The 17,980-nt window shown below is 34.7% G+C and overlaps 1 protein-coding gene across 6 annotated transcripts in view; it reads right to left on the bottom strand.

Moving 5' to 3' along the window:
• LOC145252596 (uncharacterized) overlaps nucleotides 1-17,980 on the bottom strand; it is a 109,358-nt gene that overhangs the window by 48,499 nt on the left and 42,879 nt on the right. For 4 of the 6 annotated variants that reach the window (XR_013863625.1, XM_080112279.1, XM_080112278.1 and 1 more), the window contains 5 exons: nucleotides 8,940-9,011; nucleotides 7,901-7,966; nucleotides 2,535-2,606; nucleotides 1,754-1,819; nucleotides 664-735 (listed from right to left, as the gene is read on the bottom strand). Coding sequence is in view for 5 of the 6 variants with exons in the window: in XM_080112279.1 (XP_079968405.1) it covers nucleotides 664-735; nucleotides 1,754-1,819; nucleotides 2,535-2,606; nucleotides 7,901-7,966; nucleotides 8,940-9,011 (348 nt within the window). In the remaining variant the exon portion in view is untranslated. The remainder of the gene's footprint in view (nucleotides 1-663; nucleotides 736-1,753; nucleotides 1,820-2,534; nucleotides 2,607-7,900; nucleotides 7,967-8,939; nucleotides 9,012-17,980) is intronic. The other 2 variants (XM_080112281.1, XM_080112282.1) reach the window with 2 other exon arrangements.

The raw sequence follows: 17,980 nt of genomic DNA, 5'->3' as shown, positions 1-17,980 counted from the left end.
TTAGCTAGAAATTGTTTACTAATGAAATTTGATTTGATTTTATAAAAACAAAAATACTGGATGAATTGTATAATTTTTTTAACCCAACAGGTATGTATATAATAAAGATTTTGTGGAATTCTAATTTTTCTAATATTGAGGTAAAATTGAATAATAACATTCCAGATGAGAACAGTAGTCTGAAAAATCCAAACAATATGAAACAAAAGAATTTGGATTAATCGAATTCATAGAGGATTCCATGCTGAATGATAAATATAATATATAAAATTTAGTTTGTTTTATTTTGGAAACTTGATCTAACTAGAAAAACATGTGATAAATCGATATTTGATTCTGTCTAGTAGTTTCTTCCTTTTTATTCTTTAACCATGTTCTTTAGATGAATATAATTAATTTTACTTTAGTTTCTTTCTGAAAATACTTATTCCAACTAAGAATACTGTTACAATGAAGACATTTTCCCTTACTTGTATAACTAGTAATTTGAAAGAAAGCTTGCATTCATGAAGAAAATATTTCATGCAATTCTGGAGACTAACATCAAGATTACCAATAAAAAAATATTAACAATTTCTTATGTAAAAGTATTTTATTTTCATAAAAAATCTCACATGAAATAAAATAAATGAATAAAACAATAAGAAATAAGACAGAATTTACCAGATGAATCCGATGTCTGCCTTCTTGATTGGGGTGTATTCGTCATATGATATTGTGTATTTGGAAACCCTCCTTTAAAATAATAATAAAATCCATCAAATTTTGGTTAATTAAATTGTACAGAATCCTATGCTAAGTGAGAAATAAGATATAAGACCATTAAACTACAAAAATAAATGTTGTTACATTTAAACATGTACCCGACATTGTGCATGAAAGTCTTGCAAAGAAAGAAAGGAAAGATAGATAGAGACATAGACGGATACATACATACATACATACATACATACATGATAGATAGATGCATGTATACATAGACAGATGTATACATACTAGCACACAGACATACATACATACATACATACAGACATACATACATACATTCTAATATTTCTGTGGAAATATTTTTTATTTACTTATATTTCCTTTTTATATATACCAATCCTTATTTAAGAAGCGCAATGTAATTATAGAGCATATAATGAATAAACAACAAAAGTCTATATTCCAAATTGCATGATCTTGACCATCTTACAATTTATTCCTTTACACTTCATTATACATAATGAATTATAAACAGTATACTTCATTATACATACATTCATATATATATATATATATATATATATATATATATATATATATATATATATATATAGAGAGAGAGAGAGAGAGAGAGAGAGAGTTAGATAGATAAATAGATAGATAGATAGATAGATAGATAGATAGATAAATAAATGCAATAGATGTAAAACATAAATATGAAAATTAATATGATATGAATCATTGATATAATTATATAATAACTAAATATAATAAATAATAAGAATTAATATGATAAATATAAAAAATGAACATAATAAATACATTTACAAAAAATAAATACATATAAATATATATACATATTAGTAAATAAAAATAAATATAAATATATATATATATTAATAAATAAAATTTAAAAAAAAATATATATATATTAAAATAACTCTGTCATATGTATATTGTTTTAATTTCATGAAAAATAAGATAAAAATAAAAAATCAAATTTTAAAGGAGAAAAAAAAACAAATAAAAAAAACAAAGCATTTACCAGATGGATTTCTAGTCTGCATTTGAGAAACATTTCCTCTGATGTTTTCTCCATTATAAAGCATTCCTTTAAATTTAAAAAAAAAATCAAATATTCGATTAGGGTGCTGTGGAACAAGATGAGAGAATAAATGAGAATTAGAAACAACGATCACGACATTTCAATTACAATTACTGGATGAATTGTACAAATTTTTTTAACCCAACAGGTATGTACATAATAAAGATTTTGTGCAATTCTAATTTTTCTAATATTGAGGTAAAATTGAATAATAACATTCCAGATGAGAACAGTAGTCTGAAAAATCCAAACAATATGAAACAAAAGAATTTGGATTAATCGAATTCATAGAGGATTCCATGCTGAATGATAAATATAATATATAAAATTTAGTTTGTTTTATTTTGGAAACTTGATCTAACTAGAAAAACATGTGATAAATCGATATTTGATTCTGTCTAGTAGTTTCTTCCTTTTTATTCTTTAACCATGTTCTTTAGATGAATATAATTAATTTTACTTTAGTTTCTTTCTGAAAATACTTATTCCAACTAAGAATACTGTTACAATGAAGACATTTTCCCTTACTTGTATAACTAGTAATTTGAAAGAAAGCTTGCATTCATGAAGAAAATATTTCATGCAATTCTGGAGACTAACATCAAGATTACCAATAAAAAAATATTAACAATTTCTTATGTAAAAGTATTTTATTTTCATAAAAAATCTCACATGAAATAAAATAAATGAATAAAACAATAAGAAATAAGACAGAATTTACCAGATGAATCCGATGTCTGCCTTCTTGATTGGGGTGTATTCGTCATATGATATTGTGTATTTGGAAACCCTCCTTTAAAATAATAATAAAATCCATCAAATTTTGGTTAATTAAATTGTACAGAATCCTATGCTAAGTGAGAAATAAGATATAAAACCATTAAACTATAAAAATAAATGTTGTTACATTTTAACACATATCCGACATTGTGCCTGAAAGTCTTTCAAAGAAACAAAGGAAAAATAGATACAGAGATAGACAGATACATACATACATACATACATACATACATACATACATGATGATATGATGATTTCAACGTCTTGTCAGACGAGTGCCACTCCCTCAGGCACTGAAAGTCTATGAGCTGAAAATGACTTTAGTCCTGCCGGCAAAATTAACACGCTCAAACAGACATGATACTGAAGACGGTCATTAGTATACATACATATATATACATTGACGCATACATACATATATACACATACATACACACACACATACATATAACACACATATATGCATACATACATACACAATATATAATACACATACATATACATACATAAACATACACAAGACGATCAATGGCATACACATATATATATGTATATAAATGCAAATATACATATATACACATACATATCTATAAACATACACACATATATACATATATACATACACATGGCATAATACGCATACATACATATACATACACACGCATACATACACATGTACATACATATAAATACACGCACACATATAAATACATATACATACATATACACATATGTACACATTTGCAAATATATATCCATACACTTACCTACATATACATACACATACATGAATATGCACTCATACACAAACATACACATACATACATATACATGCATACATATACATAAATGCACACATGCAAATATACACATACACACACACATGCATACATGCACATACACACACACATGCATATATACACATACATAAAAACAATATATATACGTATATACATACGCACACATACATATATACATACATATACACATAGATATACACACATATACATACACCTGTACATGAACATACATACACCTATACATACATATATACATATAATGATGACAGATCAATTATTACATGCTTCCAGAATTTCAGGCCTACACGCGTCACAACTTTTCCATGGCTGAGGGAGTATCTATACACAGATGATGTTACAGAGTTTTAGCTTTGTACGACAGCTAAATCTCTCTCGGTTCAAAATGTTGACATCCAGCAACAAGCAAGAGCAAGATAGCCAGCAACAAGTCAAACTGCAGACCAGCTTAATGCGGGTACTGGTCTCCCGCTTTATGTTTTTTTTTTGCTTTTTTTTTTTTAAATCTAAGATTTGCTTCTACATACAGACATACATACAGACATACATACATACATACATACATACATATATATTTCTGTGGAAATATTTTTTATTTACTTATATTTCCTTTTTATATATACCAATCCTTATTTAAGAAGCTCAATGTAATTACAGAGCATATAATGAATAAACGACAAAAGTCTATATTCCAAATTGCATGATCCTGACCATCTTACAATTTATTCCTTTACACTTCATTATACATAATGAATTATAAACAGTATACTTCATTATACATACATTCATAGATAGATGGATAGATAGATAGATAGAATGCCATGATAATGAATAAGAAATCCTTCTCCAAAACATGAATCACTTATAAGCATTTCTAGACTATTTTTTTTAATTTCTATGGAATAGATAAAATAAAACGTCATATTTTTATTAATGTTAGTGTCTTTATTTGCTTTAGTTCCCATGAGAGTAGAGTTTCTTTTTTTTTGTTTTTTTTACACAGTGATCACCACTTATCAAGGCCCGGAAGCCACTCAGGGATAAGGGTTATTGCAATTACATTACGTTAGTGTGGAGATTTGATGAAGTGTTTACTTAAGGGGGCGGTTCATTAGGAATTTGTTAACATTGGACTTGAAGACATCCAAGCTGTAGTCCGGTGGGAAGCAGGCAGACGGAACAGAGTTCCACAGGCGTGCAGTTCTAAGAAAGAAGCTTTGTTCATGGAATCCGCGTTTTGATTTAGGCACAGATATAGAGTGAGGGAAATTTTTCACAGTCGATTCAGCTAGACGGGTGTTTTTCGTGAAAGATTGGCGAGGGGGGACCAGAGATTGGAGTTCAGACGAGCCCCTGCCCTGGAAATAATGATAAAACAAGGATAGGCTCGCAACGACTCTTCTGTGGGAGAGAGGTTGCAGGGCAGAGAAAAGGGCATCCCCCACTAAGCAACAAAGTCTATTTTGTACTCTGTCAAAGCAGGATAGGCTGTTTTTAGCAGCTCCTGCCCAGATATGGCAGCAGTATTCCATCCTTGGACGTACTTGGCTTTTATATAGATAGAGAATTGCATCAGTAGTGAAATATCTTCTGGAGCGGTAGAACGATCCCACCATCTTTCCAGCGACCTTGGCAACAGACTTGATGTACGTGTTCCATTTCAGATCAGGAGTAAAGGTCAAACCCAGAAGCTTGTCAAAACACGGGGCCTCATCCAGATGAGAGCCATCCATCACAATTGATGCCAGATGGGGATCAGAGCGTTGATGATGTAAGGATAGGAGTTTTTTGGTTTTGGATGCATTAAAGGTAACCAGCCACATCTTCCCCCACTGAACCACGCGCTCGAGATCAGAGGAGAGAGAATCAGAGAGAACTTTGTCTGTCATTTACAGCCTTTGATGTGTTGCCGTAGATGGTCGTGTCATCAGCATCGATGTCAACAAAGGATTTTAGTATGTGTTTAGGGAGGTCATTGATGTAGATCAGGAAGAGAGTTGGGCCCAGGATTGACCCCTGAGGGACTCCAGCATTTATATTGCAGGCCTCCGATTTCTGTCCATCTACCACTACTCTTATGAGCCTATCGGAGAGAAATGATTTAATGATTGAGAAAACATTTCCAGTTATACCGTAGCTGGAAATCTTGTGAAGTAGACCCTTATGCCATACATTGTCGAAAGCCTTTGATATGTCGAGAGCAATTGCCCTAGAAAGGAAGCCTTTGTCAAGAGATTCACTAATCCTGTGGGATATAACCGTCAGCACATCTGCGGTAGATCTTGCAGAGCGGAAACCATATTGTGTGTCACTAAGAAGGTTATTCCTGCTGAGGTGGTTGACTATTTCTCTATTTAATATGGATTCCAGCAACTTACTCATAACACACAGGAGACTTATTGGTCTGTACTGAGAGGGAGATGACTTATCACCTGAATTCTTAAATACAGGGCAAACTGATGAGGTCTTCCAGGGAGTCGGAAAGCACTTCTCCTTAAGGCAGCGCTTAAATAGTTTCGTAAGTATGGGAGCGAGTTCTGGTTGAAGCTTTTTTAACACTATAATTGGGATGCCATCAGGGCCAGTTGCTTTACTGGAATCTAGGTTCTTGATTAGCTTGGCGACCTCATGCACGGATATTTGTATGTTACCTAGCTTGTTCTGTGTTATAGGAGGAAATATGGGGAGTTGATGGTCTTCGTCGCATAGGGTAGAATTAGCTGCAAAGTTCTTTGCAAATAGTTTGGCCTTGTCTGACGCTGACAAGATGACCTCTGGTCCATTGATAATGGTTGGGATAGAACGCACACTTCTGTTCAGGATCCTATTTGTTATTTGCCAAAACTGGTGGGAACTAAGCCGCTGATCAGCTACCTTGGATTTAACAGACTGGGCATATAGCTCTCTTGTATTTTTTATTACTCTTTTACAGTGGTTGCTGGCAGTCCTGAAAGCAGCTTTAGTCTCAGTGCATCTATTACGTTGATAGCTATGGAAAAAGTGATTTCTGTGCGCGATAGCAGCAGCACATTCTGGGAAGAACCATAGCTGGCTGTTAGGTTTTTGTTGGAATTTTTTAGATGGTATGAATTGGTCTATGCCTACAACTAACCATTCGGTCAGATCAAAATTGTTTTTCTTTTATACGGACCCGACGTTGTATATGAAAGTCTTGCAAAGCAACAAAGAAAAGAAATTTGACATGAGTTTTTTTTTTCAGTTGAAAGAAAAGGTAACCAGTTATTTTCACACCAAACCGCCTGACACATATTTCCCAAGCCAGTGACAATATAATTGCATTCCTATTTTTCCACTCAGCGTCAATTAACAGTTTCTTAGTCTGTAGATATAACCAGTTGGTCTGTCTGCAATTTGTTTCACCGTATACAGTCGTCTGAAAACCTTGTTAAAAGTTCTGAGGATAAATGAGTTTTTTTTTTATTGCAGTTTTCACCCCAAACAAGGCACAGTGCCACTTTTATGTATGGGGTCTACTAACTGGAACATAATTGCCGGGAAACTATTTAGGGAGTTTAGCAACAAGATGACTGTTTACATTACACTTGAACTTCTGCATGTCAGTACAGTTGGGGAAACAGGAACCTGAAAGTGAATTCCAAAGTCTAACAGTTCTGGGAAAGAAACTATTAGTGTAGAAGGCTTTCCAGCATCTGGGGATCTTGACTGTGTAGAGGTGGGATTTTGCTGTTTGTTGGGTTTGTCAGGAGTATTTACGTCGAGGGGGTATAAGTGCTTGTAGTTCGTCTAAGCATCAACCATTAAAATACTTGTAAAACAGACAAAGGGAGGCAAATTTTGTCGATAAGGCAGAGGCTGAAGCTTAGATGACAGTTTAGGACTGGTTAGCGACTCTCCTTTGAATTCTGTCAAGGATAAGAAACTAGTAGAAGATACACCAGCGCAAATGTGACAACAATACTCCACAATACTCTGAATGGTTGCTTTGCAGAAGTACAGAATGCTTTTAGCCATAAGTAACTTTCTAGCATTTCCTTCGATCCCGCTGTGACATGACTCTTGTGCAACGGCTTCGTCATTTACATACATGTTAGTGGCTTTGTTACAATAAAAATTGATGTAAAAATAAAAGAACATAATATAAAAATAATAATAAACATAATAAATAAATATAATACATGTAAAACATAAACACAATAAATATGAAAAATTAATATAATATAAACCATTGATATAATTATATAATAACTAATAAATAAGAATTAATATGATAAATATAAAAAATGAACATAATAATTACATTTACAAAAAAATAAATACATATAAATATATATATATATATTAATAATTAAATATAAATAAATAAATATATATGTATGTATGTATGCATATATTAAAATAACTCTGCTATATGAATATTGTTTTAATTTAATGAAAAATAAGATAAAAATAAAAAATCAAATTTTAAAGGAGAAAAAAAAAAAACAAATAAAAAAACCAAAGCTTTTACCAGATGGATTTCTAGCCTGCATTTGGGAAACATTTCCTCTGAGGTTTTCTCCATTATAAAGCATTGCTTTAAGTTAAAAAAAAAAATCAAATATTTGATTAGGGTGTTGTGGAACAAGATGAGAGAATAAATGAGAATTAGAAGCAACGATCACAACATTTCAATTACAATTAATATGCATGATGGGAAGAACAGATGTACATAAATCTAAGACAATGGTAGAATCGTTAGAAAATGATCTCCAAACTATAGTGGAATGGAGCCGCAAATGGATGGTAACATTTAATGCTAGTAAAACTAAACTGCTTTCTTTTAACAATTACAAGACGCCTCTCCAACCGCCTATATCCATGACAAATTAAAAAAATAATTATAATAATATTGGCTAGAAATCGTTTACCAATGAAATTTGATTTGATTTTATAAAAACAAAAATACTGGATGAATTGTATAATTTTTTTTAACCCAACAGGTATGTACATAATAAAGTATTTGTGGAATTCTAATTTTTTTAATATTGAGGTAAAATTGGATATTAACACTCCAGATGAGAACAGTAGTCCGAAAAATCCAAACAATATGAAACAAAAGAATTTGAATTAATGGAATTCATAGAGGATGTTATGCTGAATGATCTTGTATAATACATAAAATTTAGTTGATTTTGAAGCTAGATCTAACTAGAAAAACATGTGACAAATCGATATTTGATTCTGTCTAGTAGTTTCTTCCTTTTTATTCTTTAACCATGTTCTTTAGATGAATATAATTAATTTTACTTTAGTTTACATCAGAAAATACTTATTCCAGCTAAGAATACTGTTACAATAAAACATTTTCCTTTACTTGCATAAATAGTAATTTGAAAGAAAACTTGCATTCATAAAGAAAATATTACATGCAATTCTGGAGACTAACATCAAGATTATTAATAAAATAATATTTACAGTTTCTCATGTAAAACTATTTTATTTTCATAAAAAATCTCACATGAAATAAAATTAATGAATAAAACAATAAGAAATAAGACAGAATTTACCAGATGAATCCGATGTCTGCCTTCTTGATTGGGGTGTATTCATCATATGATATTGTGTATTTGGAAACCCTCCTTTAAAATAATAATAAAACCCATCAAATTTTGGTTAATTAGACGTGTACAGAATTCTATGGTAAGTAAGAAATGAGATATAAGACCATTAAACTATAAAAATAAATGTTGTTACATTTTAACACGTACCCAACATTGTGCATGAAAGTCTTGCAAAGAAACAAAGGAAAGATAGATAGAGACATAGACACATACATACATACATTCATACATACATACATGATACATACATAATACATACATACATACATAATACATACATATATACATACATACATGATAGATAGGTAGATGCATATATACATAGACAGATGTATACATACATGCATACAGACATACATACATACAGACATACATGGTGATTGCAACGTCTTGTCAGGCGACTGCCACTCCCTCAATCACTGAAAGTCCATATGTCCGAGGATGACTTTTTAGCCCTGCCAGCGACTTGCACACAATCAAGCAGACATGACACTGAAAACGTTCACTGATTTGGATGAAACTAACAGCAGCGGAACCTGTATCATCGTGGTCTTTTATGTGATTAACAAAACCTGCCTTAGACAACAGAGCCCGATCACACACCTTTCAGATCCAGAGATCTCCATGGTTGGGCGGCAAGGATTGGCATTTCCTACATGCTCTCTTAAGCTTCGCTCGGTCTATTTTGGCTGCTTCAAAGTGTTCTGTGCCCCTATATATCAGTGTCCTCCACTGCTTGCGATCAAACGCTAGGGACTCCCAACTGTCAACAGGAATATGAAAGCTCACCAGACTCTCCTTGATGCTATCACGAAAACGTTTTTTGGGCTTGTGCTGGGGTCTTTTTCCAAGAAAGAGTTCACCATAGAACAACTGTTTTGGGAGTCGATAGTCTTCAAGCCGGATGAGATGACCCGCCCAACGCATCTGGTTCTTAATACCAATGGTAGCAATACTGGTTGTTTTGTCCTTTTTTAAGACATATGTATCAGGGACAAAGCTATACCACTTTAAACCAAGAATATGTCTAAGGCAGTGCTGATGAAATCTCTCGAGCAATTCTATATGTGACCTGTACAAGGTCCAAGTTTCTGATGCGTAGAGTAGGGATGGTACTACACATGCTTGATATACTGAAATTTTAGTTGTCAGAGTTAGATCACTGTCAGACCAGACTCTATCTTGTAACCTTCCAAAAGCATCAGATACCTTGCTGATTTTCTGTCTTATTTCCGCATCAAGAGTGCCATCATTTGATAAGGTGCTCCCAAGGTAGACAAAATTTTTTACGACTTCAAGGCGCTTTCCACAGACGAAGATATCAGGTTCCACATACAGATCACCAGGAGCTGGAGTGTGCATGACTTTAGTTTTCTTAATACTAACTGTCAGTCTGAAGCAGGTACAAGCATTTGTAAAGAGATCCATTACTAGTTGCATACCTATTGGGGAATGTGTTACCTGGTCAGCATCATCAGCATACAACAGTTCCCTAACAAGTCCATCACTAACAAGTGTTTTGGCTTGGAATCTTCTGAGGTTGAACACCTTTCCAGTCATTTGGAATCTAATATACACACCCATATCGCAATCGTGGAAACCATACCAGAGCACAGCAATCAGATAGAGTGAAAACAATGTTGGTGCAGCTATATCACCCTGCTTCACACCATTATCAATGGAGAATTCTTTCGAAAGCTGACCACTGAAGTTGACGCGACCTTTCATACTACGATGAAGTTGCTTGAACTTGTCTGTAAAAGCAGGTGTACAGCCAAATTTTTCCAGCACTTTCCAGAGAGCCTCACAGTTGACTTTGTCAAACGCCTTGATAAAGTCCACAAACACCTGGCAAAGAGGCATAAGCTGCTCAATACAATACATAGATACATATATACATACATATATATTTCTGTGGAAATATTTTTTATTTACTTATATTTCCTTTTTATATTTTCCAATCCTTATTTAAGAAGCTCAATATAATTATAGAGCATATAATGAATATGTGACAAAAGTCTACATTCCAAATTTCATGATCTTGACCATCTTACAATTTATTCCTTTACACTTCATTATACATAATGAATTATAAACAGTATACTTCATTATACATACATTACACATACATTCATAGATAGATAGATAGATAGATAGATAGATAGATAGATAGAATGCCATGATAATGAATAAGAAATCCTGCCCCAAACCATGAATCACTTATAAGCATTTCTAGACTATTTTTTAAAATTTCTATTAAAGAGATAAAATAAAACATCACATTTTTATTAATGTTAGTGTCTTTATTTGCTTTTGTTCTCATGAGAGCGGAGTTAAACACAAAATTGTTTTTCTTTTATAGGGACCCGACGTTGTATATGAAAGTCTTGCAAAGCAACAAAGAAAAGAAATTTAACATGAGGTTGTTTTTTTCAGTTGAAGGAAAAGGTAACCAGTTATTTCCACACCAAACCGCCTGACACATATTTCCCAAGCCAGTGACAATATAGTTGCATTCCTATTTTTCCACTCCGCATCAATTAACAGATTCTTAGTCTGTAGATATAACCAGTTGGTCTGTCTGCAATTTGTTTCACCGTATACAGTCGTCTGAAAACCTTGTTAAAAGTTCTGAGGATAAATGAGTTCTTCATCTTGTTTAAAAGTTCTTGTTTAAATGGTAAAAAAAAAAAAATCTTTGTCGGCTCATAAACATAATCTATTTAATCTCACCTTTGTCGTGTCAACACATCCTTCTTTACTCTCACCTTTTCCTTTTCTTTTTTTTATTGCAGTTTTCACCCCAAACAAGGCACAGTGCCACTTTGATGTATGGGGTCTACTAACTGGAACATAATTGCAGGGAAACTATTTAGGAAGTTTAGCAACAAGATGACTGTTTACATTACACTTGAACTTCTGCATGTCAGTACAGTTGGGGAAACAGGAACCTGAAAGTGAATTCCAAAGTCTAACAGTTCTGGGAAAGAAACTATTAGTGTAGAAGGCTTTCCAGCATCTGGGGATCTTGACTGTGTAGAGGTGGGATTTTGCTATTTGTTGGGTTTGTCAGGAGTATTTACGTCGAGGGGGTATAAGTGCTTGTAGTTCGTCTAAGCATCAACCATTAAAATACTTGTAAAACAGACAAAGGGAGGCAAATTTTGTCTATAAGGCAGAGGCTGAAGCTTAGATGACAGTTTAGGACTGGTTAGCCACTCTCCTTTGAATTCTGTCAAGGATAAGAAACTAGTAGAAGATACACCAGCCCAAATGTGACAACAATACTCCACAATACTCCAAATGGTTGCTTTGTAGAGGTACAGGGTTCTTTCAGATGTAAGTAACTTTCTAGCACTTTCTTTGATCCCGTTGTGACATTAATCTTGCGCCAACGGCTTCATCATTTACATACATGTTAGTGGCTTTGTTACAATAAAAATTGATGTAAAAATAAAAGAACATAATATAAAAATAATAATAAACATAATAAATAAATATAATACATGTAAAACATAAACACAATAAATATGAAAAATTAATATAATACAAACCATTGATATAATTATATAATAACTTAATAATAAATATTATGAATTAATATGACAAATATTAAAAATGTATATAATAAATACATTTACAAAAGAATAAATATAACATAATATTATATATTAGGTTGTTGCAAATACAATATCGTTTTCTCACATATGCTACTTTCAAATATGATTTCTGAATTAATTAATTGATATATATAACCATGTTATATATCATTTTGAAGCGCGTTTTTCGCTCTTTTGAATCGTGTTATTCGTTACCGTTTTCAATCTCTTCATTCATTTTTTTCGACAGCATGGACAAAATTCAAGTCTGCACGATTTTCTTGTTCCAGTTCAAATTAGGCCGAAAAGCTGTCGAGACTGCTCATGATATCAATGATGCATTTGGCTCAAGAATAACTAATGAATGTGTGGCACAATGATAGTTCAAGAAATTTTGCACTGGTGACAAGAGCCTCGAAGATGAAGATGGTCGTGGCCGGCCGACTGCCGTGGATGAACATTTGAAAGCCTTAATTGAAGCCGATCCTCTCAAAACCACACGAGAAGTTGTTGTTGAATACAAGGTCGATCACTCAACAGTCATTTGCCATTTAAAGCAAATAGGGAAGTAAAAAACGTTGGATAAATGGGTGCCGCCTGAATTAAATAACAATCAAAAAAATTGTTGTTTTGAGGTGTCTTCTGCACAACAAAAATTTCTGCACAGTGGTTGGATGCTGGAGAAGCTCCACAACACTTCCCAAAGCCGAAATTGCACCAAAAAATATTATGGTGATTGTTTAGTGGTCTGCAGCTGGTCTCATCCATCACAGCTTCTTAAACTCGGGTGAAACAATTACGGCAGAGAAGTGCTGCCAACAAATTGACAAAATGCATCAGAAGTTCCAACATATGTGCCCGAGATTGGTCAATATGAAATGACCAATTCTCCTCCATGACAACGCTCACCCACATGTTGCTTAACTGACTCTGCAGAAGCTGAACGAATTGGGGTACGAGACTCTGTCTCATCCACCATATTCACTGGACCTCTCCCTCACCGATTATCACTTTTTCAAGCATCTCGACAACTTCCTGCGTGAAAAATGTTTCAAAAGCCGAGATATTTTTTTTTTTTTTTTACATAGGCATCACCACATTATCAAGGCCCAGAGGCCACTCAAGGATAAGGGTTAAAGAGTGTACAGTAGAAATTGGACAATATAGTAATCATTAGTAATGAAAATTTGGTAAATTTGATAACTTATATGGAACGGCTCATCAAGAACTTATTTACTTTAGACTTGAACACAACCATATTGTAGTCAGCCGGAAAGCAGGAAAACGGAAGACAATTCCACAGGCGTGCAGTTCTAAGAAAGAAGCTATGTTCATGGAATCTACGTTTAGGTTTAGGCACAGATAAAGAGTGGGGGGAATTATTGATAGTGTTTACAGCTAGACGAGTGTTTCTTGTGAAAGTTTGGCGAGGGGGGACCATAGATTGAAGCTCAGTCGAACACTTTCCATGAAAATAACGATACATCAGAGACAAACTCGCAACATCTCTTCTGTGAGATAGAGGTTGCAAGGAAGAGAAAAGGACATCTCCTACGAGGCTACGAAGTCTATTTTGAACTCTATCAAGGCAGGACAAGTCCTTTCTAGCAGCTCCTACCCAGATGTGGCAACAGTATTCCATCCTTGGACGTACCTGGCTCTTATATAGATAGAGAATAGCATCAGCAGTGAGATATTTACCGGATCGATAGAAAGATGCCACCATTTTTCCAGTGGCCTTGGCAACAGATTTGATGTACGTGTTCCATTTAAGATCAGGAGTAATGGTCAAGCCCAGAAGCTTGTCAAAACTTGAGGCCTCCTGAAGACGAGAGCCATTCATTTCAATTGATGCCAAATGTGGATTAGAATGTTGATGATGTAAAGAAAGAAGCTTGGTTTTAGATGCATTAAAAGTAACCAGCCACTCCTTTCCCCATTGTACTACGTGCTCAAGATCAGAGGAGAGAGAATTGGAGAGAACTTGGTCGTTTACTGTCTTAGATGTGCTACCATAAATGGTAGTGTCGTCAGCATAAATGTCTACAAATGATGTAAGGATGTGATTTGGAAGATCATTAATGTAGATCAGGAAAAGAGTTGGGCCCAGGATGGACCCCTGAGGGACACCGGCATTAATACTGTGAGCTTCTGATTTTTGCCCCTCAACTACTACTCTTATGAACCTATCAGAAAGAAATGATTTAATAATTGAGAAGACATTTCCAGCAATACCATAGCTAGAGATCTTATGAAGTAAACCTTTATGCCATACCCTATCAAAGGCCTTAGATATGTCAAGAGCAATTGCCCTAGAAAGGTTGCCTCCGTAGAGAGATTTGCTAATCCTATGAGATATAACTGTAAGGACATCTGCTGTAGATCTAGCAGAACGGAAACCATATTGAGTGTCACTAAGAAGGTTATTTTTGTTGAGATGGTTGATTACTTCTATATTTAACACAGATTCTAGCAACTTACTCATGACGCACAGGAGACTTATTGGCCTGTACTGAGAGGGGGATGAGCAATCACCTGAATTCTTAAATACAGGGCATACTGATGAGATTTTCCAGGGAGATGGGAAACTATTCTCCTTAAGACAACGTTTAAACAGTTTTGTAAGTATGGGCGCTAGTTCAGGTTGAAGTTTTTTGAGTACTATAATTGGAATACCGTCAGGGCCAGTTGCTTTACTGGAATCAAGGTTTTTGATTAGCTTGGCAACATCACGTACAGATATACGTATATCACATAGCGTGTTTTCTGATACATGAGGAAATATTGGGGGTTGGCGGTCTTGGTCGCAAAGGGTAGAATTAGCTGCAAAGTTCTTGACAAAGAGTTTGGCTTTGTCTGATGCTGACGAGATTACCTCAGGTCCATTAATAATAGTTGGGATGGAGCACACGCTTCTGTTCAGGATTCTGTTTGCTATTTGCCAAAACTGGTGGGAACCAAGCCGCTGCTCAGCTACTTTGGACTTAACAGATTGAGCATACAACACTCTTGCGTTCCTTATTACTTTCTTACAATGGTTGCTGGCAGTCCTGAAAACGGCTTTAATTTCCATACATCTATTACGTTTGAAGCAGTGGAAAAAGTGATTTCTGTGCGCAATGGCAGCAGCACATTCTGGAGAGAACTATGGCTGGCTGTTAGGTTTTTGCTGAAACTTTTTAGAGGGTATGAAATGGTCAATACCTACAATTAACCATTCAGTCAGGTCTAATACTATAGAGGACACATCCTTTTTAAACATGGAATGCAGAGGTAGATCAGATATAAATGTACGGAAGCTATCCCAGTCAGCCTTAGTGTATCGATATACTGTACGATGGAGAGGTACGTCTAGGGACTTATTACATTTCATTTTTATCTTAATTGATACAACAAAGTGGTCGGAAGATCCAAGAGGCGACAGAAAAGAAACTGAACATAGTTCAGGGCAAGTTGTGAGAAAAAGGTCTAGTAGGCTCGCATACTGGCCGTCATTGTCGGGCACACGGGTGGGTTCCTGAACAATCTGAGTAAGGTCATAGGCAATGGAGAAATCATGACAGAACCTCCCCTCATCATCGGTCTTGTTAGAGTGGGTCAACCATTCGACGTTGTGAACATTGAAGTCTCCACATACGTGAATGTTAGCTGAAGGATAAGCAGATAGGACTTGGTCAATTTTCTCAGATATGCTTTGAAAGATAGTAACTCCGCTGTTGTGGGGGCGATAGAGAGTAAATATAAATGCAGTAGTGTGAGCTAAAGCAACCCGGAAGCACATATAGGGTAAGTTAGGATCTTCCCTGGAGATGTCCCTACCACATGGAAAGCTATCTTTAATATAGGCACATATTCCATGCCCATGGCGATCTTGGGGGTCAGATTTAGAAGTTAAGTTAGAGTATCCTCTAATTGCAAACTCTTCTAGGGAAATAGCCTGTCCAATGCCAGTTTCACTTAAAAATAAAAGGTCTGGTTTAGTCTCCTGTAATTGGGTTTCAACCTCTGGAAGGTTAGAACGAAGACCCCTGATGTTGGAGAAGGAGACATGGTAGTAGGGGTCTACGTTGGAAGTTGGAGAACCGGGTTTAATCGTGTATTTTTTCTTGAAACTTGTCATGATGAAATTTTGGAATTTGTGGACTAGGTCGTCAGATTTACTTAGAGCAGGACAGAGAGGGGAAACTAAGAGAGAAAAAGAAACGAAGAATTTTTTTTTTTTTTGTAGCTAATGATAAGGTAAAGCCGTAACAATTACCCACTAGTATGGCATCGAGAGGCCCCACCAGAAGCTACTGCATGGTCCAGAATCCATTCACCAAATGGCAATACAGCAGCCCCAGTACTTTGCACCTGCTGATAGGACAGCCTCCTTAGTGGTTAATCCAAGGTTCAGGTCCCTGACTATCAGGCGGATAACGTCAGCCCAGACAAAACGTTTACCTCCAGCACCCTTACTAGTGACATGGTTACAAGGATAGACATAGAAACAGAAAATTTCCACAACTCTGCCAACTGTTCACGCAAAATACTGCCAACCTAGAAAACAGCTTTTTCTTCTCCCTTTGTCAGAAAAATCACTCATTAAAAAATGAGGACTGAGGGACAAATAAGAAGAAGCGAGAGTAACAGGAGCTGCCGATAATGCATCCAAATGCGTTTTCTACTCTCCATTAAAAAAAAAAAATAAATAAATAAAAAAATTATTAAGTATTCTACTTAATAAAAGTCCAACAGACGTGTTTAAGGGAAAGTATGGTGATAGATTCCCCTCTCACGAACTAAGAATGAGTACAATTACATAATCTATTTTTGCAATCAACTCGGTAGATAAATAAACATTTATGGACGAGAAAAAAAGCTAGCATTTAATACAACAGAAATACATAAATTAAATACTGAAATAAAATGTAGTTATTAATATTTGAATCTAAAAATAAAAAGTGCGAATTAGTATAGAAATCACTTATCTCAAAAACACTTCCGTCTCCAAAGAATTGGCTTTCAATGACTCCATCACTTCCAGAACTCCGGATTTCTATGCTAATGGGATGACTAACTTGTTTCTTGTTGGAAAAAATGTGTCGATGCTAATAGTTCTTATCTAGATTAATAAAGTTTATTATGAAAGGAGTTTTGGTCTTTTAAAGTTGAACATCAAAAAACGACACAATTTTTGCACCAACCTAATAAAAAACAACCCTGGTGTCTAGCTCTGTCCCACGGAGAGGTATTGTAAATAGGAACTCTTAGTTAGGCACAGACACTCATATCAAGCACCATGAGAGTCTCCTACAGAAGACAAGGAAGTCACCCCTACATTGACATGTTCTCAAATCACAATCCAGGGAGGATCGTCTTGGGGAGAGTAGTGATATAGGTAGAGAG

This window comes from Euprymna scolopes, chromosome 29 (genome assembly GCF_053919585.1).
Source record: "Euprymna scolopes isolate OS-2025 chromosome 29, ASM5391958v1, whole genome shotgun sequence".
Taxonomy (NCBI): Eukaryota; Metazoa; Mollusca; class Cephalopoda; order Sepiida; family Sepiolidae; genus Euprymna; species Euprymna scolopes.
Note: the sequence above shows the minus strand (reverse complement) of the source record. Positions and strands in the feature narration are given on the sequence as shown.